The 27,608-nt window shown below is 47.9% G+C and overlaps 1 protein-coding gene and 1 long non-coding RNA gene across 2 annotated transcripts in view; one reads left to right on the top strand and one right to left on the bottom strand.

Moving 5' to 3' along the window:
- Nucleotides 1-1,540: 1,540 nt before the first annotated feature.
- Nucleotides 1,541-27,608, bottom strand: part of BMERB1 (bMERB domain containing 1) — a 114,234-nt gene continuing 88,166 nt past the window's right edge. The window contains exons 3-6 of the mRNA XM_025855588.2: nucleotides 12,250-12,323; nucleotides 6,539-6,653; nucleotides 5,146-5,228; nucleotides 1,541-2,794 (exon numbers count right to left, since the gene is read on the bottom strand). Of these exons, the coding sequence (XP_025711373.1) occupies nucleotides 2,682-2,794; nucleotides 5,146-5,228; nucleotides 6,539-6,653; nucleotides 12,250-12,323 (385 nt within the window). The 3' untranslated portion in view covers nucleotides 1,541-2,681. The remainder of the gene's footprint in view (nucleotides 2,795-5,145; nucleotides 5,229-6,538; nucleotides 6,654-12,249; nucleotides 12,324-27,608) is intronic.
- LOC141373970 (uncharacterized) lies at nucleotides 6,580-8,590 on the top strand. The gene is made up of 3 exons (XR_012380434.1): nucleotides 6,580-6,708; nucleotides 7,003-7,174; nucleotides 7,752-8,590. It is a non-coding gene; the product is annotated as an uncharacterized lncRNA (long non-coding RNA).

Raw genomic sequence — 27,608 nt, forward strand, 5'->3', positions numbered from 1 at the left:
CTACAAAGAAGAGTGGCAGACCCTTTGCAGCCTGGGTTTTTATTGCAAGAGTGGGAAGCATCTGTGGAGTGGCTTGAAGAGCATTCCCCTCCCCGCCCCCCGCCAAAATTCATGTCTACTTGCTATCTTAGGATGTGACCTCATTTGGAAATAGGGTCTTTGCAGAAGTCATTAAGCTAAGGATCTACAGGAAAGCATCGTGGGTTTAAGGTGCACCTTATAAGAAGAGGATAGGACACAGACACACACACACACACAGGACAAAATCATGTGAAGACAGAAGTGGAAACTGGGGTGATGAAGCCAAGGAATGCCAAGGATTGCCAGGAGCCACCAGGAGCTGGAAGCAGTGAAGAATTCTTCCCTAGAGCCTCCAGAGGGAGCCTGGCTCTGCCAACACCTTGATTTCAGACCTCTGGCTTCTGGAACTGTGAGAGGGTACATTTGTGTTGTTTTAAGCCATCCTGGTTGAGGTACCATGTTATGGGAGTGTCCTGGGAAGCTCACAGAGTCTGGCTTCATGCTTGGTGTAGGACAGAGAAGGAGGCCATGGGGTCCCTTAAGGCCAGTGTGGTGGCCTTAGGGGCAGTGGCCAAAGACAGCCTCTTCTGCTTCAGAGTGGCAGGAAGTGATGTGCAGGCCAAAGCTCAGACTGAGGCACAAATACATCTGAGACAATGGGAGGGATTGAGGGTGTGCTGCCCACTGGGGGGTTAGCATGGAACCCAAGGCTCCGGGGTCCTCAGTCAGAAATATTTTGTGTCAACTGCAAAGCTGCTGTGACTTGAAAGACCTTCAGATTCACTTTTGATTTACAAATATTTTTGAAAAAGGTGACCCTAAGAACTTTATTTTTATCTTAAGGAAAAATCAGAAATTCAGATGAAGCTCTGTCCCCCAGGGTATTTATCTTGACTTTTTTTTTTTTTAAGATTTTATTTATTTGGGAAAGAGCACGAGCACGGGAGGAGCAGAGGGAGAAAGACAAGCAGACTCCACACTGAGCATGGAGCCCAACGTGGGGCTCAATCCCAGGACCCCAGGATAATGACCTGAGCCGAAATCCAAGAGTCAGACACCCAACCGAGCCACCCAGGTACCGTGACATTCTTGATAATACCGAAAAAGTAAAAACAGCCTAAATGTCCGATAGTAAGGAAAGGGTTAGTTAGATTATGGCGTAGCCACAAGATGGATTACTAAGCAGCCATCGCAGATATTTGTGAAGAGTGTTTAATGTTACAAAGAGCTCTTAATGATGTGCGAAAATGATAGTGATATAACGCTCAAAGAAAAAAACTGGTTATAAAATGGTACAATATGATGCCGATTGTGGAAAAAAAACAAAACAAAAAAAAACACATGAAAGGAAATCTGCCAAAAGGGCAGTGTGGTCTCGAGTTGGAAAATTTGTGGGAGATACAAACAGAAAACAAGAAACTTCTTTATACTTTCTATACTTTTAAAAGGTTTAGTGGGTACATGGATGACTTCTATAATCAAGAAAAAAGATTAAAAAAAAAACGTTAAAAATGCTGTGTACATGGTTTCCATTTTTATTTTCTCCGATGGATGATTGCACATCAGTGAATCTTGAGTTACGCTAACTACGTTAGGCCGGTCACGACACACACACATACAGAGAGGTCACACGGGCTGTGCCGAGCTGGCTGTAGCAAATGTACATCAAGTTACACAGGTGGAATTATTAGGCTGATTAAAATACACCACCAAACGATGGGACACAGTTGGGTCAGGCCACCTCTCCCGCCCGCCACTGCTGTTTCCGGAGGTCTGTGTGTTAAGCTGGTGAGTGGTGTCCTGCTGGCACTCGCTCCAGTGGCCCCCAGTGGGTGGAGAGCGCCTGAATCAGCATCTGCTCTGGGTCCCCTTCTCATCTGCCCATGCCTGGTGTTGGAGCCTCCAGCTCTCCACTACCTCTTCTGAGCACCGGTTGTGCTCCAGCCCAGGCCCTCATCCCCACTGTGCTCCACACACCTGGGGCAGACATTGCAAGGGAAGGAAGAGCCAAGAGCGAATGGACACACTTCTGATGTGAACTGTGCCCAAACACAGGAGGGGAGGAAGCAGGAGACATAACCACACCACCACACACAAGCTCAGTCTTTACAGATGGGCCCTCGTGTCTCCAAGATGCATGGGCTGCGTGGAGCCCTCCAGAGCACAGCCCCTGGGAGAGGACAGATGGGGGACAGGAGCTGTGCCCATCTGGGGCAGGCCTGATAGCAGAGCTAGAAGGGTGGATGGGGGATGTGTCCAACATGGTGCTAGATTGTTGAAAAGTCACGACTATACACACCTGGGGATCATGCCCCTCTCCCAGTTCATTCGCACAGTGGGTTAGATATAGATAGAGAGAAGTGGAGATACACTTTTTCAAGGGAGGACCTTTCCTGGTGGTTGGATAAACAGTGAGACAGACTCCTGGGTTTGGCATGCTCTGGGGGGGGCCATGCGACGGTGAGGGACTCCCTATTGCTACACTCTGTACAGGGCGGCCGGGCCCGCCCGCCACGCCCACGGCCCCTGGCGGCAGTCACAGGCTTGCCTTCAACCCCTTCCGCCTTGGAGAGCTCTTGGGCCCCGGTGAAATGGGGGCTATGAAGACAAGAGGGTGGGGGGGGGGTCCCCGTGGCCCTGGGGGCACCCCACGTGGGAGGCTACATGATATTGCACTGGGTGGCCCCGCAGCAATCCTTGATGAGTGCCAGCCCAGTCTTGGCCACTGTGGGCTTGCTAGGTGGGGGCTCTGCTTTCTTCTCTGCTCGGGAGCCTGCAGCAGGATGGGAGCATGGAGGGAGAGAGGGGAAAAGGGAGAGAGGAAGAGGTGATATAAGGAGAGCCCTGACCATCGGCAGCCCCTGTCCCATCCCAACCCCTAGCCAGGTCTTGCCCCAACTCCACAGATCAGGTTCGGTGCAGAGCTGGCATGTGTTTTATATGGTTCCAATGACTATTCCCACCTCCCTTGGAGCCCACTGGCTTTCAGTCCTTAGCTTCTAATCACAACCTTTAGCTCTTGTCCTATTCAGTTCTCTTCGTGGTTGTATCTGCCAAGCCTGGCACAGGGTCTGGCACTCAGAAGTGTTTGGTGAATGGATAAATGGGAAATTTTGTCCAAGTCACTTTAATCTGGGGCTTCGTGTCTTATGATCATCCATTATCTTTTCAGATTCCTCCAACACTTGTTTTCTGTTATCACGCCTTCCAGAATGCCTATTAGAAGTAAGTTGGACTTTCTTATTCTATCTTCCATGTTTTGGAAGACATTTCCGTCTCTTTGTGTTACATGCTGGTTAATTTCCTCCACTCTGTCTTCCAATTTATGAATTCTCCCTTCAGCTCTGTTTAATCTATGAGTTTTTACTTCTGTGACAATAATTTTTTTAGAAACCTAATTGTTTGCAAATCCACCAGTTCTTTTCTCATGGCATTCCACTATTTCATCTTGGGTTTTATCCCTTCTTTTATCTCTTCCATCATTTTAAATATACTTAGTTTATTGTCTCTTTTCGATAGTTATCTCTGGTTCTTGGGAGGACATTCTCTTTGTGGCATCTACTGACTCCACTCATGGTGGTTCAGTTCTTATGGGTTTAAAATTTTTATCAACAGCTCATTTTCATGGAGGTTGTTTTATCTGTGGGTTACATATTATGGGATGCAGAAGATTCCCCACTGAGCAGTTTTGCATTTGCTTTGCTGGGGTCCCAGAGCTTTCAGTGGCTTTATATTAGTTTTAATTTTTCCATTTTAGATCCCAGCACTAGATGATTAGTGTAAATTTGGATACTTGGCCCCTTGCATGGGGTACAGGCTTGGTGTTTTTCTTGACAGATGACTTTTTGCTATCCATACCCTGCATAAAAGGCAAGTGTCCTTGCTCCTTCCCCACACTCTTAGGTGGAGTTTTTCTAACTGACCTTTCATGGAAGAGACAGTCCACTGAGAATGCAGGATTTAGGCAAGGACCATGTGCCTTGTGATATTAGGGGCCTGCAGAGGTACCTTCTTTATTTATTCCCTTGCACTCTACCCCACATTTCATGGGATGTTAATAGATGGTCAGGGAAAACTGAGTTTGTGGCTGCAGTAGATGGTGGCAGCCTTTAAGTTTTGTCTTCCTAGCAAGATTTCCAGTCCCTTCACTCTGATAACAGCCAATGTCCCTGTGGCAACAGGAGTAGGCTTGCAACGCAGATCTGGCCAATCATAGTATCCCAGCCTCTTGATGATGGTGATGGCCTAGGGGGTGGGAACATGATCCGAGAAGGGCCAATCAGAATATTCCCCTGAGATTGATGTGTTTAGATATGAGGAGAGAGAATGTATGGTGTTGTCTTGCTGCTGCTAAGTTATGGTTCTGGAGTTCAGGCCCCATGAAGAAGGCCTGTGTAGTAGGAGAAAATGAAACTCACATACAAAGAGGGGCAGAAATAGAAATGGAAGGAAAACGAGGGCATTCTAATAGTGTCCAGTCCCCAAAGCTGGTTCCTGCTGCTCTTCTTCCAACAAATCCCCCTTTCTGCTATTGCAAATTTGAATTGGGTATCCGTTTCCTGTAACTAAAAGGAGCCTCACTGGGTCGACAAAGAGAAGCAGGACCCGTTACCACTTTTATAGGCTAATAGACATTGGCACCAAACAGAGGGTCAAATATGTAGCATTTCCCAAACTTGTTTCACACAGAACCCTTTTCACTCTGATTATCAGCAGAGGTTGGTTTTTTTCTAAAAGCCTCAGCCCCCACCTTTTTGCCTCAGTGGCCACGAAACTCCTACAAAATCCACCAAACCTGTGATTGATAAGGGACAGCTGCTGCCAGGACCAGCTACACAGTCTGCCGAACCCAGGGCAAAATGAAAATGCAGGGCCACTTGTTCCAAAACTATTAAGAACCTCAAGACAGCAATAGCAAAACGTGAAAGCAAGCACAGTGCCCTTTTGGGCATCAGGGCCTGGGCAGCTTCCCTGGTAGCATGCCCATGAAGCTGGCCCCACCTGCTGCCATCGTGTGCCCAAGTCTGATCTCTAGAAAGCATTTTGTTGTCCCCACTCTGGCTCTCGGACCTCTTTTAAATTTCCTTTTCTCCTGGATGGGGGAAGGAGGAGGAATGCACTCACTGGCTGGAGATTTGGTTACTTTATCTAGAGGTTTTAACTTGATTCTCAGGAAATCCGCCATTTCCTTGTCTTCTTCTTGCTCCCTGTGAAGACAGGTGTGTAAAAACAAGAGGGAAGTAGAGTAAACAAGGAAAGCATCAAGGAACTGAGGAAATGAGGCCAGAGGTTAAGTGTGTGGGGCCATGTATCAGGCTCTGTGGCTGGTGTGGGTATGCTTTTGTGTGTTATGTGCGGCTGGTGTGAGTATTGTGTATTATGTGTGGCTGGTACACATATGCTGTGCATTACGTGTGGATGGGGAATATATGTTCTGTGTTCTGTGTGGGTGGTGTGCATATGTTGTGTGTTACGTGTTGATGGTGTGTGCATGTTGCATTTGATGAACTTGCTCTGAAGCACAGACATGTATCAGCAATGGAGTAACTGTCTCCCCAGGGCCAGGGTGAGATCCCAGGGCAGAGGCAGGGCCATGCTAGGACCCAGCCTCTGTGGGGGGTTCAGTAAGCTGAGTAACACCCCCCTGACCCTGTGCCCTTAAGTCACCGTACACATCTGAGCTCCCATGAGGTACGTGGCAAGTGTCAGAGAGCAAGTCACCTGAACTCTTCCAAGGGTCATCAGGAACAAAGTTAGCGGGCCCAGGCTGGCTGAGCCAGGCAAGGAGCATTCCAGCCTTTGGAGGACCCAGGAGGACACAGACAATAAAGAGCTAGATGCCTTCTGGGTTGGAAGAAGCCCTGTGAGCCACTTTCCTTGTGGGGGACTCCAAAGGCCTGGCTCCAGGACAAAAATACTCAAGAATCAACATTTGCATCTTCCTATGAGCAGGTGCCCTGTGGCTCCAGGGCCGGTGGTTGTCCAGATCAAGTGGCAGGTGTATCTGCAAACAGGAGACCCTGAGGGATAGGGAGGGGTGCTGGAGCCCCCTGGGGCGGGGGAGGGGCGAGGGGGAAGAGCACAAAGCCAGGAAGTGGAGAGGGCAGGCAAGGAAGCAAGTCAGTTCAGGGGGCAGGGGTTCTGCAGAAACCCACAGAAGTTTCTGGAAGTGGCCTTGATGAACAGTTTGCCTTGGGAGAGAGGTCAGTGAAGAGAATGTGTAGGATGCTCTACCATGTGTCATGTGATGTAATTCCTCCCCAGTCACCTCCTTGAGTAACATTTACTTAAGACCCACAGGCCTTTGCAAGACTTTTTGGAGTTGGATTCCAGTTCCTTTGGAATGTGCAACAGGTCCTCAGGCCAAGAGGCTGGGGGTTCAGTTGGATCCAGTGTGTGGGAGCATTTGCTGAGGCCACACCTGTCAGGCCAGACCATGAGTCCCTGCAGCAGAAGCTGGGTTTGGGAGGAGGCCGAGGACTGCGTTCTAGCAGCGCAGGGACGGGAGCCCACTCACCTTAGCCGCTCGACCTCTGCATCATCCACCAGAAAGTCTCTCTTCTGCACCAGCTTATGGATCTTCTGGATTAGCTCATCCTCTCTCTGCTTCTGCGGCTTGGTCTTTTCTTTTTCTGGGAAGAAGAAAACACCAGCAAAGAAACAGTCGAGTGTAACTGCCGGAAGCACGTGAGTCCAGGGGGCCAGGGTTGGGTTCCTGGCTCTGCCAGGTCACTCGCTGGGTGACCTCTTCAAAGCTCAGTTTCCTTTCCTGTAAAGACACACGGTGGGGCTTAAAGGCAGTAGCGTTAGTATATGGCTTAGCCCAGAGCTGGCCCAGTGGCAGGTACTAAGGAAGTGGTAATGATGAAACAAGGGGATCATGCAGAAGGCAAGGGGCTTGGAGGGCTCAGGCAGGGGTGCTGGGGGAGTTACTCTACAGCCAAGAAATCATCCATGCTGATGGCTCTTGTCCCGTCCCAGATACCAAGGACTGGAAGGCCAAAGAGAAAAAAAAGACCCAGGGCTGGAGATGATGACTGAGAAAAGGAGGAGGGCAGAAACTTGAACCTCTTCAGCTTCCTCTGCTCAGACCCCTTCAGAAGATAAAAAGTGTGGGGCACCTTGTCTGCAGGCACCACCCACCAGCCTCCAGGTACCACCCACCGGCCTCCAGGTACCACCCACTGGCCTCCAGGCACCACTCAACTGCCTCTAGGCACCACCTACCTGCCTCCAGGCATCACCCACCTGTTTCCAGGTATCACCCACCTGCCTCCAGGCATCAGCCATCTGCCTTCAGGCATCAACCACCTGCCTCTAGGCACCACTCACCTGCCTCTAGACACCCCCACCTGCCCCCAGGCATCTTCCAACTGCCTTCAGGCACCACCCACCCACAGGCAGGCACCACCACTTGCTTGGTGATGTGATCCTTTTGCTTGCCAACATCATCCACCTACTTGCCAATGGGAATTGCCAGCTTGCCAGCTTCACCCCCTGCTTGTTGGCACCACACACCTGATTCCTAGCATCTCCACATGCTTACCAGCGTGACTCTCCAACTTGCTTCTCATCTCCTCCAGCACACCTCCTTAGCACAGGCCATCTCTTCCTGGACCATGTGTGCCCTCCTAACTGGACTCCCTGGCCTGTCACCCCAACATGACTGTGAGCACCCACTGTAGAACCAGACAATCCCGCCTTCACACCCTAGCTTCTCCTCTCTCTAGGTATGTGACCCTGGGCATGTTCCTCAACCTCTCCAGGCATCCAGTCTCTCAACATAGATAATCATGAAGTTGCTGCAAATTTTAAGAGAGAGAAACCAAGGAAAATAGTAGGCTCACCACCTGTATGTAGTAAGGGCTCATGAACTGTCAGCGGCTCCTATCATAAGCTATCATTTTACATCATCATTGTTGTTTTAATGATTAAATGCTTCCCTCTTAAATATTTACTGAATCAAGTACAGAAGAAATAAATACTTAGTTGATGAATAAAAAGCAAATTTCATAGCATAAGTGTGCAAATGAGAAGTGCTTCATAAATTGCAGCTATTATATTTGTATTCCCATGAGCTTGTCACTTTCATTTAATCTCTGTTTCTCAACCTTGGCACCGCTGACATTCGAGACAGGATCATTCTTAGTTGCAAAGGCCGTCCTGTACACTGTATGGTGTTTAGCAGGATCCCCGGCCTCTACCCACTAGAGGCCAGCAGTACCCCACCCCAGGTGTGACAACCAAAAATGCGTCTGGACATTGCCCAGTGTCCCTGGGCGTGGGGCAAAATCACCCCTGGTTGAGAACCACAAGTTTAGTCCTCTTTAACAATGCTATGAGGGAGACACTATTCTTATGTCCAAGGGGAAAGTGCCATGGCCTCTCTAGCCGGGGCTACACATCCCTAGTTCTGAGGTAGTGGTGGTGGCAGTGGGGGTGAGATGACGTATCTTGGCTTGTCCCAGAGGAGCCCTCAAGGCAGAGAAGGCCCCAGGCATTCTCTCCAGCCAGACATCTGCACCCACCACCGGGGAGCTGGTGAATGATCTTCTGACCCTGGCTGGAGAGGCATGAATTTCTTGGCCATTCAGTGATCTCTTTCTTTAATACTTTATTGATGTGTTGCCAGGAGCACTGTTTCTCCCCCCACCCCCCACCCCCCACGCTCAGCTGAATCCATCTAGACACCTGACCCTGGTCCAGGAATACACAGAAAGACTCAACAAGGGGTCCGAGGAGAAGGTAGAGAGAGGTGAGTAGGAAAGCAGAATAAGAAAGAAAATTTTAATATGTGAATTTCTACACAAAGGTCACTGGGAAAACTTGATTTCCTGGGGGTGTCAATGGGACCAGCATTAAGGACCTGAGCTCTATTGCTGACTGGTCCCATGACCTTGTCAACCCATGTTTCTTAGCCACATGGTCAATGACAGTTCAGGCAGAATTCGATCTTCATGTGGGATTCCCCTGCACTGTAGCTTTTGGCATCCTTGGACTCTGCCTACTGAGTATGTGTACTGATCTTGTCTTAATTTAAATTTTTGGTATTTTATTTATCATGGGTTGTGTGTGTGTGTGTTGGTATTTTTAAAAATTTCTTAAAGATTTATTTTATTTTAGAGACTGACAGAGTGCATGTGGGTAGGGTGAGGGGCAGAGGGAGAGAGAGAATCCCAAGCAGACTCCTCGCTGAGTGTGGAGCCCGACGCGCAGCTTGATCCCATGACCCTGAGATCATGACCTGAGCCAAAATCATGAGACAGACACTCAACCAACTGAGCCACCCAGGCGCCCCTGTTTTGGTATTTGAAATATTGCATTAATATATTATTTGTCCTGGTTACTGAATTTTTTTGTGTTCTAGCTGAGTACCTTGTCTTTCTCACCATAGTCCCAGTTCTGGTCAGTCAGGCACCCCAGGGACTGTGTCAGCCAAAGAACCCTGCTCCCATCCATTTCCACCTGTGTTCTAGAGGCTGCCACAGCCCCGACTGGAGCCCCTGTGGCCTGAGGTGGTCCTGGCTGGTTCAGTGGTCACACACCCATGTCTCCTTTGCTTCAGCAGCTCCCATGTGTTCTGAGCCAAAAGTGATTTCGGAAATCAACCCATGTTTGGCCCATCAGAGCTCTCCTCGGAGGCTGAAAATTAGGACATAGAGGCCCTAAGAGTTGGGGTTTTTGTTTTGTTTGTTTTTACTGTGAAAGAGAGGAGAAGGCAAGGGGATCAATGCTCAGAGATGAAGACCCTTTGCTCTTCTTTACTCCTGCCCTCATTGGTCCTTCGGGATAATCATAAATCTTTTTATCACTGTTTCTCAAGCATGTGATGTGTGACAAGGGGTCTTACTGAACTAGGAGGATCTGTTTACTGGAAGGATACGATATGCTAATCTGCTTGTGTCTACGAGTTCTGCTAAACATAGAAGAGTTGGGTTTTTGTGTGAGAAGATAATGGGAGGGAGATGGAGTGGGCTTGCTTGGCTCTTCCAAAACAGAAGGAGAGAGAGAATGAAAGAGAGACAGAGAGGGAAGGAATATTCCAACAGCTTTCCTCTCTCTGGTTCCGAACCCTTGTGAGGTTGGCTTGAGCTTCAGGCCAGTATTGGGTTGAGTAGTATCCCCCTCCCCACAAAAATGTCTACCCTGTTTGGAAATAGGATCTTTGTAGATGTAATTAGTGGAGATGAGGTCATATACACTGCGGTGAGTGTAAATCCAGTGACAGCTGTCCTGTGAGAAGGGGAGAGGATGTATAGATAAGGAAGAAGCCATGGGATGAGAGAAGCAGAGACTGGAGCAAGTCAGCTGCAAGCCAAGGAGCACCAAGGACTGCCGGCAGCCACCAGGAGCTGGAAGAGGTAAGGAAGGATTCTCCTCTAGAGCCTCTGGAAGGAGCAGGGCCCAGCCGACACCTGGATTCTAGACTTCCAGACTCCAGAACTGGGAGGAACCAATTTATGTTGTTTGATGCCGCTGAGTTTGAGGGAATTTGTTAGGGCAGCCATAGGGAGCTCATACAATGGCCCAGGGCTCCAGAAGCCTCCTTCCGGTAATTGCCCATTTGGTGCTGCCGTCGGGGGTAGGGGTGGTGGATTTTTATACCTTTGAAACTAGTTCTTGGTGGGATACGAAATGCGACAACAGAAACAGCCGTCCCCACAGGCTGGCTCTTCACCCTGGCTGCTCCTCACGGTCACACAAGGCTTTAAAAAGTGACCCGTGCCAGAACTCCACACTCACTGAATAGAATTTCTAATGGGTGATGTCTGGACATTGCGCTTTTTGCTCCCTTCTTTGGCTGTTGACTTTCTATGGTAACAGTGTTCTCAAGATACAATTCACATACCATTACGAGTCCCCCATCGAGTCATGCAACCATGACCACAATCAATCCTAGAACAGTTTGATCACTTCCAAGAGAAACCCTGTACCCGTGTGCTGTCCGCCCACACAGTGCCTGGCACCTGGTGAGTACTCGCTGGAGCAGCGGTGTCTGAAGGATCCACTAGCCCCGCACGCACTGTACCGGGCGCTCCCATGGTTTGCATCTCCCACCTCATGGCATATGCACAACCACCATGGGAGGCTGGCATTATTGGCCTCATTTTGCAAACAAGGAATTTAAGGCTCAGAGAAATTAAGTTTCTACATGAAGGCCACCTGTCTGGCCAGCCTGGATTCAAAGCCAGGTCACTGGACTCTAAAGTAGGGGTTCTTGGGGCGCCTGGGTGGCTCAGTCAGTTAAGTGTCTGCCTTTGGCTCAGGTCATGATCCCAGGATCCTGAGATGGAACCTCGCATCATCAGTAGGTTTGCTACTGCCATGTTAAAATGAATTAGTATATAAATATAAGGGTGGGTAGAAACTTGTTCAGTTAATGACAAGAACAACAGTAATAATTTCTTAAGCGCTTACTAAAGGATGGCAACTGTGCCTAGTACCATACGTGTTTTTCCCCTCAGTCAATCCCACAACTGCCCTACGAGGTAGATACCATTATTGTCCCAGTTGACAGGTGAGGAAACTGAGTTTTGGTGGAGTAAGTTGCTTCAGGTCATGTCATTAATAATCGACAGATCTGGGTGCCTGGGTGGCTCAGTTGGTTAAGCGACTGCCTTCGGCTCAGGTCATGATCCTGGAGTCCCGGGATCGAGTCCCGCATCGGGCTGCCTGCTCCGCGGGGAGTCTGCTTCTCCCTCTGACCCTCTTCGCTCTCGTGCTCTCTATCTCTCATTCTCTCTCTTTCAAATAAATAAATAAAAGCTTTAAAAAAAAATAATCAACAGATCTAGGTCGGACTCCGAAGTCAGAGCTTGTAACCCCCATACTCTACCTGTCTCCAAACAGAATAGTAATAGTAATAATCATTAATACTTACTGAACTCTTCGTTTTGGACCAGATGTGAAGCTAAGCCCATGTCTTGCCATGTTCTGTGTATCACAATGAGATTTATACCCAACGAGTTAAGTGCTATGACTGGTACTACCCTGTTTTCAGAGGACGGGAAATTGAGTGCCAGATAAAGTGACTTTCCCAAGGTCAAGGAAGGGGCCAGAATGAGGACTTGAAGCCAGGTCTACCTGACATGGAGTGCTGCATTGCAAGAATGGGGCTGTGCTAGGATAAGAGATGAACTCTGTCTTACAACCCGAAGGGGCACAGACGGGGCTGGCCCAGGTGGCTCTGGGCAGCTCCTTAGCTAGGCTAGAGTCCCACATGCTTACCTGGGATGGCGACCAAGTTCTGTAGCTCCTGCTTAAGGTCCATAATGTCGTTGCAGAGCTGGATGTCGTCCATCCTGGGGAGACAGGACACCATCCCACAGCAGGTTACACTGACAGAACATTCTACACCCTGAGCATCACTCAGGTTAAACAAAGGCTTTGGGGAGGATGATGTCCTTTGTAAGGACCACACACACTCTTCCTACAGGTTCTCCCTTAAAAGAAGAGAAACAGGGGCGCCTGGCTGGCTCAGCAGGAAGAGCTTTCATGACTCTTGATCTCAGGGTTGTGAGATCAAGCCCCACATGGGTATAGAGATTACGTAAATAAATAAAAGCTTTATAAAGAAAAAAGAAAAAAACAGAAAGTGCCTATTATCCTACTACTTAGAAATGACTGGTCACTGTTAATGAATCCTTGATGGAATTGCTTTTGGTCTTTACGTCCTCACTTCTGTTTGCTCATATGAGTGAGCTCAGGCTGCAGGCTCAGTGTTTTCTCTTAGCAGCTATGTTAAAAAATGTTAAACATTATAGAAATTCACAATGTAGAGAAAATCTCCCTCAGTCCTTTAGAAAAAAAAATGTCAATGGTGTTTATTCCTCCAGATTTATAAAAATGTTCATGTTTATACTATGAGTTATGACATTATTGCTATTACACAAAAACATTTTGCGGTTTTTTTAACTTAATGATATATCTTGAGCCTTTCTCCACATCAGTACATGCACGCCTCCTCGTTTTTAATGGCTGCATGGTATTCTACTATATTGATACATGGTGATTTATTTAACCATTCCCCTAGGCACAGACATCTGGGTTATTTCTAGGATAAATTCCTAGAAATACATCAATTCCTAGAAAAATTAATCCCTAGAAATTCAATCAGTGGGTCAAGTGACATGAACACTTCATTTTACCTTTTATTTTTATTTTTTAAAAAAGATTTATTTATTTATTTGAGAGAGTGCACATGCATGCACGCTCACAGGGGGGATGGGAGAGAGAATTTCCAGCGGACTCCGAACTGAGCAAGGAGCCCAGTGCAGGGCTTGGTCCCAGGACCCTGAGGTCATGACCTCAGCTAAAACCAAGAGTCTGAAGCTCAGCCGACTGAGCCACCCAGGTGTACCAACACTTGCATTTTAATTAGGAACTTCAAAATTGCCCTCCAGATGGATGGTGCATGATATTCCCGCCAACTGTGTGCAAGGATGCTCAACTCCTATAATCTCAGTCATCGGGCTGCCCAGACAGTCTTGCATCATGCGTGACAGTTTTGTAGCTCTGCTATAATATTAACTCATACTGTTGTAAATGATAAGTGTACTGGATATCTGGAATTTCACCGAGTGTATTTATCAGGGCTGCTTTAATGACCCCCCTTATCTTGATTACTTAGGTGGGGCTTTCAGGTTGCGCTTTTTGGGGTGCCATTTGAGCCACTGTTGTCTACACATGGATTCACATAAGGCTTTTTCTTCAAGTTGGATTACTTGGAGTGGGGGCCGTGGATTCTCAGAAGTAGCGCCCCTGAGTACAACGGGCTTGACGTGGCTATGGCTGTTGAGACCTATTTTCAAATCGCTTTCTCATGGGGCGTGGAGGGTCTTTGCCTTCATCCTGCCCGGCTCTAAGCATGCAGCAGCCTCCTCTGCCCCTGGGAGCCAAAATTTAGGTGGGGTGACAGAGGGTGAGCACAAATACAACAGAACGTCACATGCGCTGAAGAAGAGTAAAACGAGGGGTCAGGGGGGATGGAGGGGCCAGTATGGACACATCATCCTCCTATCCCAGGAAGAGAGAGAGGGGAGCATTCATGTTCTCAAAGGACTCGACTGAATGCAGACGGCAGATGGGAACAGGACAAGGACTGGAAATGAGTGGCCTCTAAGTCCACTGATCTTCCGGCCTCCTTCCGAGGATCTGCTGCCCCCATTCAGAAGCGCCATCCACAGACCAGCTTGGGGCGCCCCTGCCTTTTGCTGGCCGTTATCACGCCTTCTGATCCTAGCTCCCAGCTTTCAGGACAAGCCACAGAATCATCTCCCTGTTGCCAGAGGCACCCCCCCAACATTTGTCAGGCCCTGCCCTGAAATGTCCTAGCAGGTGGAAGCTGCCTCAAGTAAGCTTGGGGGCTTGCCAGGAGGGCACAGCCTGTTCCCGTGGGCTCCCGTCGGCGATCGTTCAACTGGAGGGGCTCCAGAATCCTTTGCCACATTGACTGCAGAGATCAGCCTCCATCCGTGGCTCTAATGAGGATGATTCTGGTCTCCGGGGATATTTGGCGACATCTGGAGACATGTGGGTTGTGACAATGGAGCGCGTGTGGGGATCGCCGCCAGCATACACTGGGTAGAGTCCGGGGATGTTGCTAAACGTCCCACAGCGCACAGGACAGCGCCTTGGTGGAGAACGACCTGGTCCGAATGTCAATCCTGCTCATGCTGAAAAATCATGGGTTACGACCACAGAATTGAGACAGGTACCTGACTGAATGTTCGAGAGACGGAAGAAGGTGGTGGTGAAAGGGACAAAAGAGAGACAGACAGTGGTCAAAAGCAAAAGCCCTGGAGCCCAATAGCTGTGCTTCAGAGGGGCCCGTGCGCCAGTGACTGAACTCTGAGCCTTGCTTTCCTCCTTTTTAAGATGGGAATAATAACTAAGTCTTGCTGCCCAAGATTATTCTGCATGTCAAGTGCTGGGACACACAGAGTGAAGTGCTCGGTAATTGGTATCTAGTAAAACTTCGCTATGATAAAGAAGCAGGGAGAGAAGGAGAAAATGATGCTGGGAGAATATGTGACAAATGGAACATGTTCAACTTTAAAAATAATCATCTTTATTGGTTATGTTCCTCTATATCAAAGTTCTAAAATAGATTCTTGTCTCGTTGTAGAGGACACCCCTGTTCACTGCAGAGTTTTGGGAAAACACCAACGGATACGAAAAAGGAATCTAAAATGATGCATGACCTTGACTTCCCTGTGCACCAGAGACTACTATGTCACTCCGAGTGTCTCCGTGTAGTTCACACCAGTCTTTTGTCCTTTCTGTAACCCAAGTGTGGTGGGCTTGCCCTGGGAGGCCTTCGCCCTCACTCGCTGTGAGTCTTGAAACTGCAGTCGGTATGATTTTGAGTTCTCCCAAACACTCTCAAATCCACCACCATTAACAGGTCAGGTGGAATTTTTTGGAAGCTCTCATGGGGAGTCATGATGCAGCTCCTCATAAAAATCTCTATTCGAGGGCACCTGGGTGTCTCCGTCGGTTAAGCGGCTGCCTTCGGCTCAGGTCATGATCCTGGAGTCCTGGGATCGAGTCCCGCATCGGGCTCCCTGCTCAGCAGGGAGTCTGCTTCTCCCTCTGACCCTCCCCCCTCTCATGTGCTCTCTCTCTCTCATTCTCGCTCTCTCAAATAAATAAATAAAATCTTTAAAAAAAAAAAATCTCTATTCGATCCTGCTCTTTTCCTCAAAGACAAAAAGTCACCGTGTACTGAGCATTTAGTCTGGGCCAGGCACCATCTCAGCACTTTCTATGCATAAACTCATCTAAATCCTCATTGCCATCCTATCAGAAAGTTGTTTTTATCCCCACTTTACAGACAAGGAAATGGAAATGAAGCAACATGCCCAAAGCCATAACAAAACACAAAAAGATTGTATGGCTTAAACCATGAACATTGATTTCTCACAGTTCTGAAGGGCTAGGAAATCCAAGATCAAGATGTCAGCCAATTCGGCTCCTGGTGAGGGCGTCCTTCCTGGTTTGCAGATGGCCACCTTCTTGCTAAATTTTCACACGGTGGAGAAAGAGATCCTCACTTTGGGGTCTCTTGTATAAGGGCCGTAATCCCACTCACGGGGGCTCCACCCTCGTGACCTAAGTACCTCCCATAGGCTCCACCTCCAAGTACCATCACACTGGAAATCAAGGCTTCAACATATGCATTTGGGGGGCAGGGGGAATTCATTCTGCAGCAAGAATGATGGCAATCCCATCTGCCTTTGCTGGACATCTGCTTTTCCAGGCCCCCTTGCAGCTAGAGGTACCCATGAGACCCACTTCGGGCCAACGGGATGGAAGAGGAAGTCTGCTTGGGGGCGCTCCTGGGAAAGATGACCCAAGTCCCCAGTGCTACACCCCTCCTAGTCCTGATGCTTCTGCAGTCACTGTGGTGAGAGGGGCAAGGAGAAAGGAGCAAAGAGCTACCTTGCTGATGCTCAGATCACCTGCGTCTGGACTTCTTGGTAAGTAAATATTAAATGTCCTTATGCTTTAAGTAGAGTGACCTACTGTCTTGGTTTGCCACAACTGTCCCAGCTTTAGCCCTGAAATTCCCATGTCCTGGAAAACTGCTCCATCCCAGGCGGGATGGGGACAGTTAGTCACCTTACATTTAAGACACTAGGTTTTTTAAAAATTTTTTTGGGGGTGAGAGAATCTTAAGCAGGTCCATGCCCAGCTCAGAGCCCGACACCGGGCTCGATCTCACTACCCTGAGATCATGACCTGAGCTAAAATCAAGAGTTAGACACTTAACCGACTGAGCCACCTAGGCACCCCTAGATTTAAGACACTATTAATGGAATGTTCTGTTGCTTATAGCTGAAGACATCTTCACTGATACAATGTGTGTGGATATGTGTGCTTTGAATAAAACATATGTATGCCCTGCTCATTGTAAGCATTACATGGTGATGGAATTTCAGTGCCATTAAGTTATATTGTTAACAAAAGCATTTCAATAGTTCATGCAAAGCACTTTTGAAGCTTAGCTGGACCTTTTGAATAAGGCACGTTAGTCCAGTTCTCGGCAGGAATAGAGATAAGTCCTGGAAATCAAACTCTGCTATTGCCAGAGAGAGAGAGAGAGAGAGAGAGAGAGAGATGTCATCTCCAAGAACCTGATTAATGCAACAGGGAAAAGAAGCCAGCTCGTGCCATTCCGCATTCCAGCCTTTCATGCTGGGACGATGGTGGAAATCAGTCATTTTACCAGCTCTGGGCAGGGAGAGGTGATCGAGCTCTGTCAGAATAATAGTGCAGCTGCTTTACAAAAGATCTTTGAAAATGACATGGTCTGGAGCCTAATGGAAATCCAGCAGAGACTGGCATGTGAAGGTCGAAGTAGACCGACAGAGGAAAAGGCTGACTTTTAAAAATCATATTTATCTGGCTCCTTCTTTTATAAATTGTGGATGCTTGGCGTTCTGGGGATGGGTGAGAAGTAACACCCATCCAGAGATGAAGCACTGGTCTAGGGTGTGGAGCCTGGACCCCAGCCTAAGTCCCACCACAAACCTCTCCTAGGACTAAAAGAAAAACTGTTTTTCTATACATTTTACATGTCTGACACCAAATGTGTGCGTTTTTCCGTACTGAGGCAATTCTCCAATTCTTGGCGGCCCCTGACTGGGTGTCCTACAGTTTAACTCAATTCTGATACTGTGCTGCCTGGGGCTAGCACAGACCCCAAGTTTAAGGGCTCCGTCCCATAAGCCTGCCCCTGCTTCAGATGCCGATCACCAGCCCATATCCCACCTGTTCTTCTGACCAACTGGCCATAAATTGGCGTTCCCGTGACCCCCTCCTCAGGTTCAGTACTTTGCTAGAACTGCTCATGAAATTCGAGGAAACATTTATTTACATTTGCTGGTTTATTAAAAATGATATTACAAAGGATACAGGTGAACAGCCTGATGAGGAGAAAGCACGGGGCTGCCACACCCTCTCTAGACTCTCCAGACATCATACTTGAGAGATTTTTATGAGGCTTCATCACATCAGTGTGATTCATTCTTACGTCAGCCTCCAGATCCTCTCCCTTCCCTGGAGAATGTTCCACGCTTCTAATCATGCCTTGGTCTTTCTGGTGACCTGGCCCCATCCTAAACCCATCTAGGGGTCCTAGCCACCGGTCATCTTATTAACATACAAGGAGTTCCTCGTGTCAGGAACTTTGGTCAAAGACCAAATAGTAGCAAAATGAAGGTCCTAGCACCTCCTATCACTCAGGAAAGCATAAGAGTGTCCCAAGCTTTGTGTCAAACTGGGGTCAAAACCCAGACTGACTTTTTTTTTTTTTAAGATTTTTATTTATTTATTGAGAGAGAGAATGATAGAGAGCATGAGAGGAAAGAGGGTCAGAGGGAGAAGCGATGCGGGACTCGATCCCAGGACTCCAGGATCATGACCTGAGCCGAAGGCAGTCGCTTAACCAACTGAGCCACCCAGGCGCCCCAGACTTACTTCTTATTATACCATAATGACTTTGGGCAAGTCATTCCTCCCCTCAGGAGCTCTGTTTCCTCATGTATAAAATGAGGGGATCCCTGGGGCCATTTTCTGTTAGCACCCAGAGCCAGCCAGACCTGAGTGCGGATCTGGATTCCACTGTTCACTGGCTGTACAACGTGAGCAAGTCCCTTCACTGCTCTGGGCCTCAGTGCCCTCACTTGGAAAAGGAATAACACCCTTGTCTTGGGGTTGCATGAGCATGAAATAAGCTCATGGTATAGAGCAGGCAGTCCTGCGCTTTGCACACACCTAGTAGGTGCACAGGGAAAGGCCCACTTCCATCCGCCTCTCTGCCCTGGGCTGTCGGCTGGCAGACACTCCTGAAAAATCTCCACCAACATTCCTACGTCAGAGAATGAGTCTCACTTTCATGAGCCGTTTCCATTTCCTGAAACCGAATGGCTTGGGGATGATGAGTGTGGGCATTTGTTTAGTGTTCTTGGATTAATGAGCTTAAATGCTATCCCCAGGGGGAGAAGAAGTACTGAGACATCTCCAGGGAGCCTGTGCCAGGGATCAGCATCCTGCCGGGGATCAAGGGCCCAGACAGGTGCCTGCCATGGGCTTAGGTGACACATCTATGAGAGGGACGTCTTTGTGATGCATCTCTGAGGAACAAGCTGCCTGTTGGCTCCCAGAGGCACCTTCAAGGTCTGCGTGTTAACTTGGCTTCTCCTTCGGTTGTAACCTGACCCTCATTCCTACATGCGACCCTCTGTTCCCAAAAGAATGTCACCTCCCTGGAGCATGGATGACTCTTTTCTCCCCTAGAGCTTTTCTAGACCTGTTCCCTTTTGAGTCAAAGGAAATTACTAGCACTGAAAAAAACTCATCACGCTGAACCGTGGGCGTCTGTACCCTTTGGTGTGCATGTTAACGTCAATCAAAACTTTACCTGAAAAGATTATCAACAATATTGGTGACTTTTGTTTTAGGCCTAGAGGGTATTTCTGATCTTTTGTTACTGTATAAATATTCCTTTATTTTTTTTTTAAGATTTTTTATTTTATTTGTCAGAGAGAGCACAAGCAGGGGGGAAGCAGAGGGAGAGGGAGAAGCGGGCTCCCCGCTGAGCAGGGAGCCCAACATGGGACTTGATTCCAGGACCCCAGGATCATGACCCGAGCCGAAGGCAGACGCTTAACCGACTGAGCCACCCAGGCGCCCCTGTATAAATATTCCTTAAATACAGCCTCCCTGTAGAAATGTCAAGCAATATAGAAGTATAACCGTCATTGGCATTTATTCATGTTTTTGTCCTCTTGGTTCTAGGCTCTGGTCTAAGCATTTTACACAAAATGTCTCAATTAACTCTCACTGCGACCCTCCCAGGTGGGTACTATTATTATCACCCCTCTGACAATGTCAGGAACTTGTTCAAGGTCACAGAGTAGATGACAGGGACTTGAACTTAGGCAGTCTGGTCTCTCCACTGGGGAATACGCAAGTTACATCCCGTATGGTGGATGGAATTCAGGGAAGACAGAGATCGGAGTGGCTGGCGGGGTGGGGGTAGTTTTCTCAGCTTGAGGGACCTCCCTGGATGGCCAGGGAGAATGGTGGGTACCAGGCACTCAGGCAAAGGGAGCAGCTCACTCAAACACTGACTGTAGAAAGGGGTGTGGTGTCCCCGAGTATGTAGCAGTGAAGCGTCCACCTGCATAGGACACATTGGTGGGAATGGATTACAAAGACCTACCATGGGAGCCATCTTAGGTTCTAGAGTGAGAGCATGGCACAGTAATGGGTCTGTGAAAGCCAGCTTGGCAGATGTGGTGACCCGTATGTACACACCAAGAAGAAAGAGCACCCTCACTCCGAACTTTCTGTTTAGAGTGCCCAGGAGACTTGATAGAGGATAGGTTTGTTCATGAATCAGCAGCTTTGACAAGCTATGGCCCACAGGCCAAATCCAGACCCCTGTCTGCTTTGGTACATTGCATGATGTAAGAATGGGTTTTTTGTTTTGTTTTGTTCTATTTTTGGGTTTTGTTTTATTTTTTGAGAGAGAGCACACATGAGGTGGGGAGGAGGGGCAGAGGGAGAGGGAGAATCTTAAGGAGGCTCCACACTCAGCATGGAGGCCAACACGGGGCTCGATCCCATGACCCTGAGATCATGACCTGAGCCGAAACTTAGAGTTGGATGCTTACCCGACGGAGCCACCCAGGTGCCCCTTGGTAAGAATGGTTTCTACATTTTTAAATAGGAAAAAACCGAAAGAGTAAAATTTCTGGACACGTGAAATTCAAAGTTCAGTGTCTATAAATAATGTTTCATTGGCACACAGCCATGCCCATCCGTTCACGTGTTGTCAGTGGATGCTCTTGCTTAGCTGCAGAGGTAATTGGGACAGAGACTGTATTATGGCCCCCTGGACTCTCAAATTTTTACTGGCTGGCTCTTTGTAGAAATGTTTTGTTGCGTCCTGATCTTCAGAAAGAACCATGCGTTAATCAGAGACTAATTGAGTTGGGGAGGCTGGAAGAACTCTCACCTTATATGAGTGAAGAAGCCGGCGCCCAGAGAGGGGAATATTGATCCTGGATGCATTGATTTGCTGACTCATCTAATAAATCAATCATCCAGAAAGTGTTTATTAAGAGCCTACTGTGTGCGGGGCTTCCTGACTCAGTTTTCATTTGCACCAGCCACTGAAGATCCGGGCCAGCCCCCAAGGCCACGTGGCGAGCCAGCAGGGCTCTCCCCGGTCCCGCTGCTTTTCACTAAGGGTCCAGCCCACTTTCTGCTCCGGGCTCCAGCTGGGGATCGGGCTATGCCCAACGCATAGAAAGTTGGCCAACACATTGCCTGCAGGCACCAGCTAATGTGATCTGGCAGTTTCTGCAAATGCATTTGTCCTTCTGTGTGTCCTTTGTCTCTCTAAAGGAGATACGAAGTTCTGAGATTTCATTCCTTATTTACTATGTTTATCCCCCAATCTCCTACCGAGATAAAGGCTAGACTGAGACATGTACGTCGTCCCTTGCTCAGCAAGCTAGGAAGGGGAGAGGGCTTCTGGCCCTGGGTTTCTCTAATCCTAGCCCTGAGGCCCTTGGCTGAGTGGCTCACCAAGAATTAAAGATGTGGACCGGATTCCTGGGTGGCTCAGTGGTTAAGTATTTGCCTTTAGCTCAGGACATGATCTCCGGGTCCTGGGATCGAGCCCCACGTTGGGCTCCCTGCGCAGTGGGGCGTTTGCTTCTCTCTCTCTCCCTCTGCCTCTCCCCCACTCCTCCGCCGCTCATGCTCTCTCTCAAATAAAAATCTTTAAAAAAAGATTTAAAGGTGTGGATAAAGATTAAGGTTCAAACAGGTGAGGGTGGGAGGGAAAAAGAAAGGAGGAGGAAGAGGAAGAAGGAAAGGGAAGAGAGAAAAGGAATCACTACAAATACCCAATAATAGCACATGGTTCCAGATATAATTTTCCACCTCTACAAGGAAGAACTCAAAACCATTACAACGTTCCGGCCAGCCAGCCTGCAAGATTTTCTCAAGAGGACCCCTCAAGAAAATACAGGCAAGAGAGGGAGCCAATACAGCCAATAGATGAGGGAAGATGCTAACGGGTCAGGGTTGCCAGATTTAGCAAACAAACAAAAGCAGGGCACCCAATTATATTGGATTTTCCAATAAATATCGAATAATTTTTAGTATAAGGATGCCCCATGCAATATTTGGAACATACCTGCTCTAAAAACAGGATGTGTGGTTTATCTGAAATTCAGATCTAACTCGGCATCCCGTGTTTTCTCTGGCAATCGTATGAGAAGAGGGTGGCGAGGGTTTCAGCATCAGGCTCATTTCCAAGCCCTGGGAGTGCTGTTTTGTGCTGGGGGAAATGTCCTGAAGGTGTCAGGAGTCAGAATAATGGCTGCATCTCCTAGACTCGTGCCTCCCCATGGCCACTGGAGAGCCCTCTGTTGACCGGTTTCCTGCTATGTGGGAGTTTGAGAAGACAGGGATGAAAAGCCTCAAGGAGGAATAACAAATACGGCCCATGGACTGATGGGAGGAGAAAACTGGGGACAATTTGGAAAACTATGTCAAGGGCTTTGAAAACATTTAAACTCTTGAGCCCACTGATTCCATTTCTCAGATTTCATCCTAAAAAGATCGTTAAGGGTACCATAAAAATTTAGCAATGATTATGTGCTATATAGCCTTGTTTGCAATAGCAAAAAAACAAAAGCAACCTAAGTGTCCACCGATAATAGCAGACTGCTTAAGGTAAATATGGGACGTATGCATAACAGAATTCATAACACAGGCATTAAAAACGATGCTCGGGAGACATGATTAATATCAGAGAATAAAGCCTATAAAAATGGTTAACAGTTTGCACAGTACCTGTGCATAGACTCCATTCGAAACGTTACAATGATGATTTTGAAGGAATTTTTATTTCTTTCATTTGCTTCTCTGTGTTTTCATTTTTTTTTTCCACAATATGCACGTATTTTCTGAAACCACTATGGTTCGAAAAGATGCTTGGTATGATATCTAATGACTTTTAAAGCGTTTTGTGTTTTGGGGCACCTGGGTGGTGCAGTCGGGTAAGCAGCTGACTCTTGGTTTTGGCTCTGGTCATGATCTCAGGGTCATTGGATCGAGCCCTGCTTTGGGCTCCCTGCTCAGTGTGGAGTCGGCTTGAGATTCTCTCTGCCTCTCCCTTCCCCTCCTTGTGCTCTCTCTCTCAAATAAATCTTTTTTTTTTTTTAAGGCATTTTGTTTTTTGTTTTAAATTACCACTGGCCGCCCCTTTCCTCAGAGGCAAACCTGGCCAGCCTTGGGTTACTGTAACCACAGTAAAAGCCCCTCTGTGACCTTTTATCTCTTTGGCTTCAGCTCTAGCCAGGGAGCACCCACTCTGGGCTAGCAGCGCCCCCGCATGCCTGTGTGAATCCTGACCTGCAGCCTTTCAGCCCATTCTCTCTTCAAGTCTTCCCGGGATCAGAGCACCTTGGTCTCAGACTAATTTCTAAGCAACCCCAGAGATGGCCTTCCTGATGCTCCCACGCTGATCAGGTGCTCTTCATTCTCGCTGCCAAGACCTTGTGTCCTACCCCTGTCCATCTTCCCCTGCCCCAATCACCTAGGCACTTGTGTTTCTCCCTAAATAGCCCATGTGCACCCTTTAAGGCACTTTGCCTCCTCCCTCTGTGGTTCTCGAACGTCACCTGTGCCTGACACATCACAGTTAGCCTGTGATCAAGAAAAGCAGGACAGCGGGGTCGGGGGTGGGGGGGCAGGCACAGAGTACACACAGTCCTGGAGTTTTATCAAAACAAGACCTCGAGACGGCAAGTGCAAGGTGGAAAATTTTCAAATCCCATGATAGTAACCTCATGAGGGCAACAGCATTTATCAAAGGCGGTGAGTCACCCCCAGAGAAATCCAATTAACCATTTCAAGGGATCCTGCTTTGCATTCTGCTGTCAATACAGTTTCTATTCTTGAGCCCCCTCCGTGGTGGCGCTGGGGACCTCCTGCGAGGGAGGTGGGTGACTGGGTAGACTCAGTTGGTTAAGCATCTGCCTTCGGCTCAGGTCATGAATCTCAGGATCCTTGGATTGAGTCCCGTGTCGGGCTTCCTGCTCAGGAGGGAGTCTGCTTCTTCCTCTCCCTCAAATAAATAAAATCTTAAAAAAAAAAAAAATTCTAAAGCTGTCATTCCTTACTGAGCATCTAAGGATGGAAGAAAAAAAGAATCTTAGAAACAATTTGCAAGCCCCTAATCCAGAAAGGGCTCCCTCATGGCTCTCCCCACCCATCTTTGGTAGTCTATGCCCTGGGCTGCATGGCCAACACTCTGGCTTAGCGTGTTGGCTTCTGCTGATCCTCTGATAAGTTATTTTTTTTTTAACACCAAGCCTCCTTCTGGAGTATCAGCTCTCCGCAATCACCACCTGAAGTTCATGTTAGACTCACTGCACTATCCGCAGCAGATCTGCTTTTGATGAGAAGTATATTAACATTTAAATCAGCCTCATGTTTTTTCAGCACCAGTGATTAGTGGCCTCCTACTAGGGAAACAGGACCTTAGGGCTTGGCTGAATCACAAAGAAACAGCAAGTGTCCTCTGCTGGATGCCCCAGAGCTGGGCAGAGAAGGGTTATAATTAGCGGGGGCTGCTAGCAAATATTTAACAGCTGGCTAGGAGTCGGGGAGGAGGTAGATGCTTTGGTTTGTATCATTTGCCAATTTCCATGGTGTAAATACTCCCACCATGGCAGACTTTGAGCTTCCAACAGTTCAACAATGAGCTGGCAAGATTCCTGCAAATTTAGCATCGATGGTTAGAATCAGCGGGTGAGCAAATTTGGGGGGGGGGTGCCTCTTTAACATTCTTTAAATATTTATTCAACATTTATTTAGAAAGAAGCTGAGCACTGAGTAGGGAAAAGATTACCGGTGGTGGTGATGATGATGATTTTAACTACAATTTATTCAGAATTCAGCACGTGCCAGGCATTAAGTACTCTGCACAGATTATCCCAATGGAGACATAGGGTTATAACAACCCTGAGAAGTGGATTCTTACGTGATCATCACTCTCATAGCTGAAGATCCTGAGGCTCAGAGAGGTACGTGGCTCAAAATCACACAGCTAGTTAAATGGTGGAGCCAGGGTGCCCTGGTCTGATCGGTTCCGTGACCAGCCCCTGGAGCCCTCTTAATGCCTGCTCATTTTCTGAAGCCCCCTCTTCAGTTCTGTGAGCCCTCCAGCCCACTCCACCCCAGTCTACCTCACTGTCAGCCTTGCAGTCATTCCTGTTTGAGATTTGCTTGAGTCCAGTCAAGTCGATTTCTGTTGCTTGCAGCCAAGAACCCGAACCGAAACGAGCTTCTACCCCAAGGGGTTCCTGCCACCTACATGAATCCTCCCTCTGAGGGAAGTCCTGAAGGGGACAATTTTCTCCATCTTCTGTCACTTTAATGAGTCCATAGCACCTTGTATGGATTGGTAGCTGGCTAGCTTGTCCCTTAATTCCTTTCTGGACAGAAAGATGTCACTAAGAAGGTGTTAGAAAGGACTGATTATAACGCTGGGGCTTCCTTTAGCTGCCTTGGGGGGCGTTTTTACTTTGGATTGGATATTGTCAGGAAGTGGGGCTGCTGATCCTCTGATAAGTTATTTTTTTTTAAGATTTTATTTATTTATTTGACAGAGTGAGCAGAAGAAAACAGGCAGGGGGAACGGCAGAGGGAAAGGGAGAAGCAGGCTCCCCGCAGAGCAAGGAGCCCGATGTGGGGGCTCCATCCCAGGACCCTGGGACCATGACCCGAGCCAAAGGTAGACGCTTAACTGACTGAGCCACCCCGGTGCCTCCTCTGGTAAGTTATCTTAATAATTCTTACCTATAAAGTGAGAAGAACAGAACAAGCTGAAGCTGGGATAGGTAAGGAAGCAGCAGTCCCTCAGATGAGCCAGGACACCCAGCTGTCTGGTCATATGTGTGCTTTGCACGATGTTCACATCTTACTCGCTTCCAGATACGCTCGTGAATTTGTCTTATTTTTGTCTTGATCTACCACGGTCTCAGATGGCCTTGTCTGATGTTGGCGATCTGCAGGAGTGTTTATGTCCAACAGGAGAATGCTTGGACCTAGCTCTGAGTACCAGGTCAGCTCCTGGCTTCCAGAGGTTGCTTTTCTCTTCCTCACAGCAGAAGATATAATTTATCTGTTTCCTGTCTCCCCATAAGAAATCATGAAATCCTTGGCTCTAGGGACCAGTCCTACCCATTTCTCATCTTTCCTGTGGTGCCCAGCACACTGCCTTACACACAGAATGGGCTCTGGGGCTGCTCCCAGAATTAAATCACGGGCATGGGGACCTCTCTGGGACCTGACACTATGATGATCAGGCAGAAGCAAAGTTTCAAAATTTAAAAACGTGATGCGTACAAATAGAATGAACAGTGGTCAAAAATGATTTAACTCAGTAGTTTGGGAACTAGTAAGATGATAAAGCTCACTCTCAGACCATTTAGGAACCTGAATTCATGGGCACTTCTAACGTATGGCCAAGTCCGTGCTAGCCTAAAGCTACGTCCTAACGCCTATGTCATTCACCTCATTTCGTCTCATTACCTAGGCATTTTATCATCTTACATCACCCCAAGAAGAAACCTAGTTACAGGACAATGAGATATTTTGAAAGAGAGGCCACATTCACATATCTTTTATACATTGTATTGTTATAATTGTTCTATTTTATTACTAGCTACTGTTAATCTCTTACTGTGCCTAATTTATAAATGAAACTTTCTCATAGGTATGTTTGTCTAAGAAAAAAAAGTAGTATATACGTAGAGTTTGGTAGTATCTGTGGTTTCAGGCATCCACCTGGGGGTCTTGGAAGTATCCCCGTGGAACTATTACATATTTGGTCTTTGTCCCTGGTTCCTGGCACAGAGCTCCTAAAACCCTTGGTGGAATGTCCTGGGGGAAAGGAGTGTCTTTTGTTATTCATAACGATCCCCTGAGGCACAAATACCTGAGTTCATGCCAATGAGGTGATCAGAGTGGAACCCTGTGATAGCTTCATGTAGGGGCTGGTCTGCCAGAAAGACCAAACATGTGATTAAAAGGTGGGAACTTTCAGCCGCAACCTCCCCCGCAACATCCACCTTCAGCCCCCGCCCTGAAGACAGAGAAGGAATGCAGACTGAGTTATAAAAACGCTTGAACGATGAGATTCAAGGAGTTTCTGGCTTGGTGGACACACATGGGCTGGGAAGGCTACTGTGCCCACAAAGGGTATGGAAGCTCCACATCACCCCACCATTCCTATCTTGTGTCCTACGCCTCTCTTCCATTTGGCACTTCCTGAGTTGTAGCCTTCAAAAATAAACCAGCCAACACAAGCAAAAATGCTTTCCTAAATTTTCTAGCCAATCTAGCGAATTATCCTGTCTGGGGGGAGGGGCATGGGAACCCCAAATTTGTAGTTGGCTTGACAGAAGTGTAGGTACCCTGGGGACTTGTGACGGGCGTCTGAAGTGAGGACAGTCTTGTAGGAATGAGCCCTTTAACTTGTGGGATCCGGC

The sequence above is a fragment of the Callorhinus ursinus genome, unplaced genomic scaffold (genome assembly GCF_003265705.2).
Source record: "Callorhinus ursinus isolate GAN/ISIS: 27379988/994484 unplaced genomic scaffold, GSC_fseal_2.0 scaffold13, whole genome shotgun sequence".
Lineage (NCBI taxonomy): Eukaryota > Metazoa > Chordata > Mammalia > Carnivora > Otariidae > Callorhinus > Callorhinus ursinus.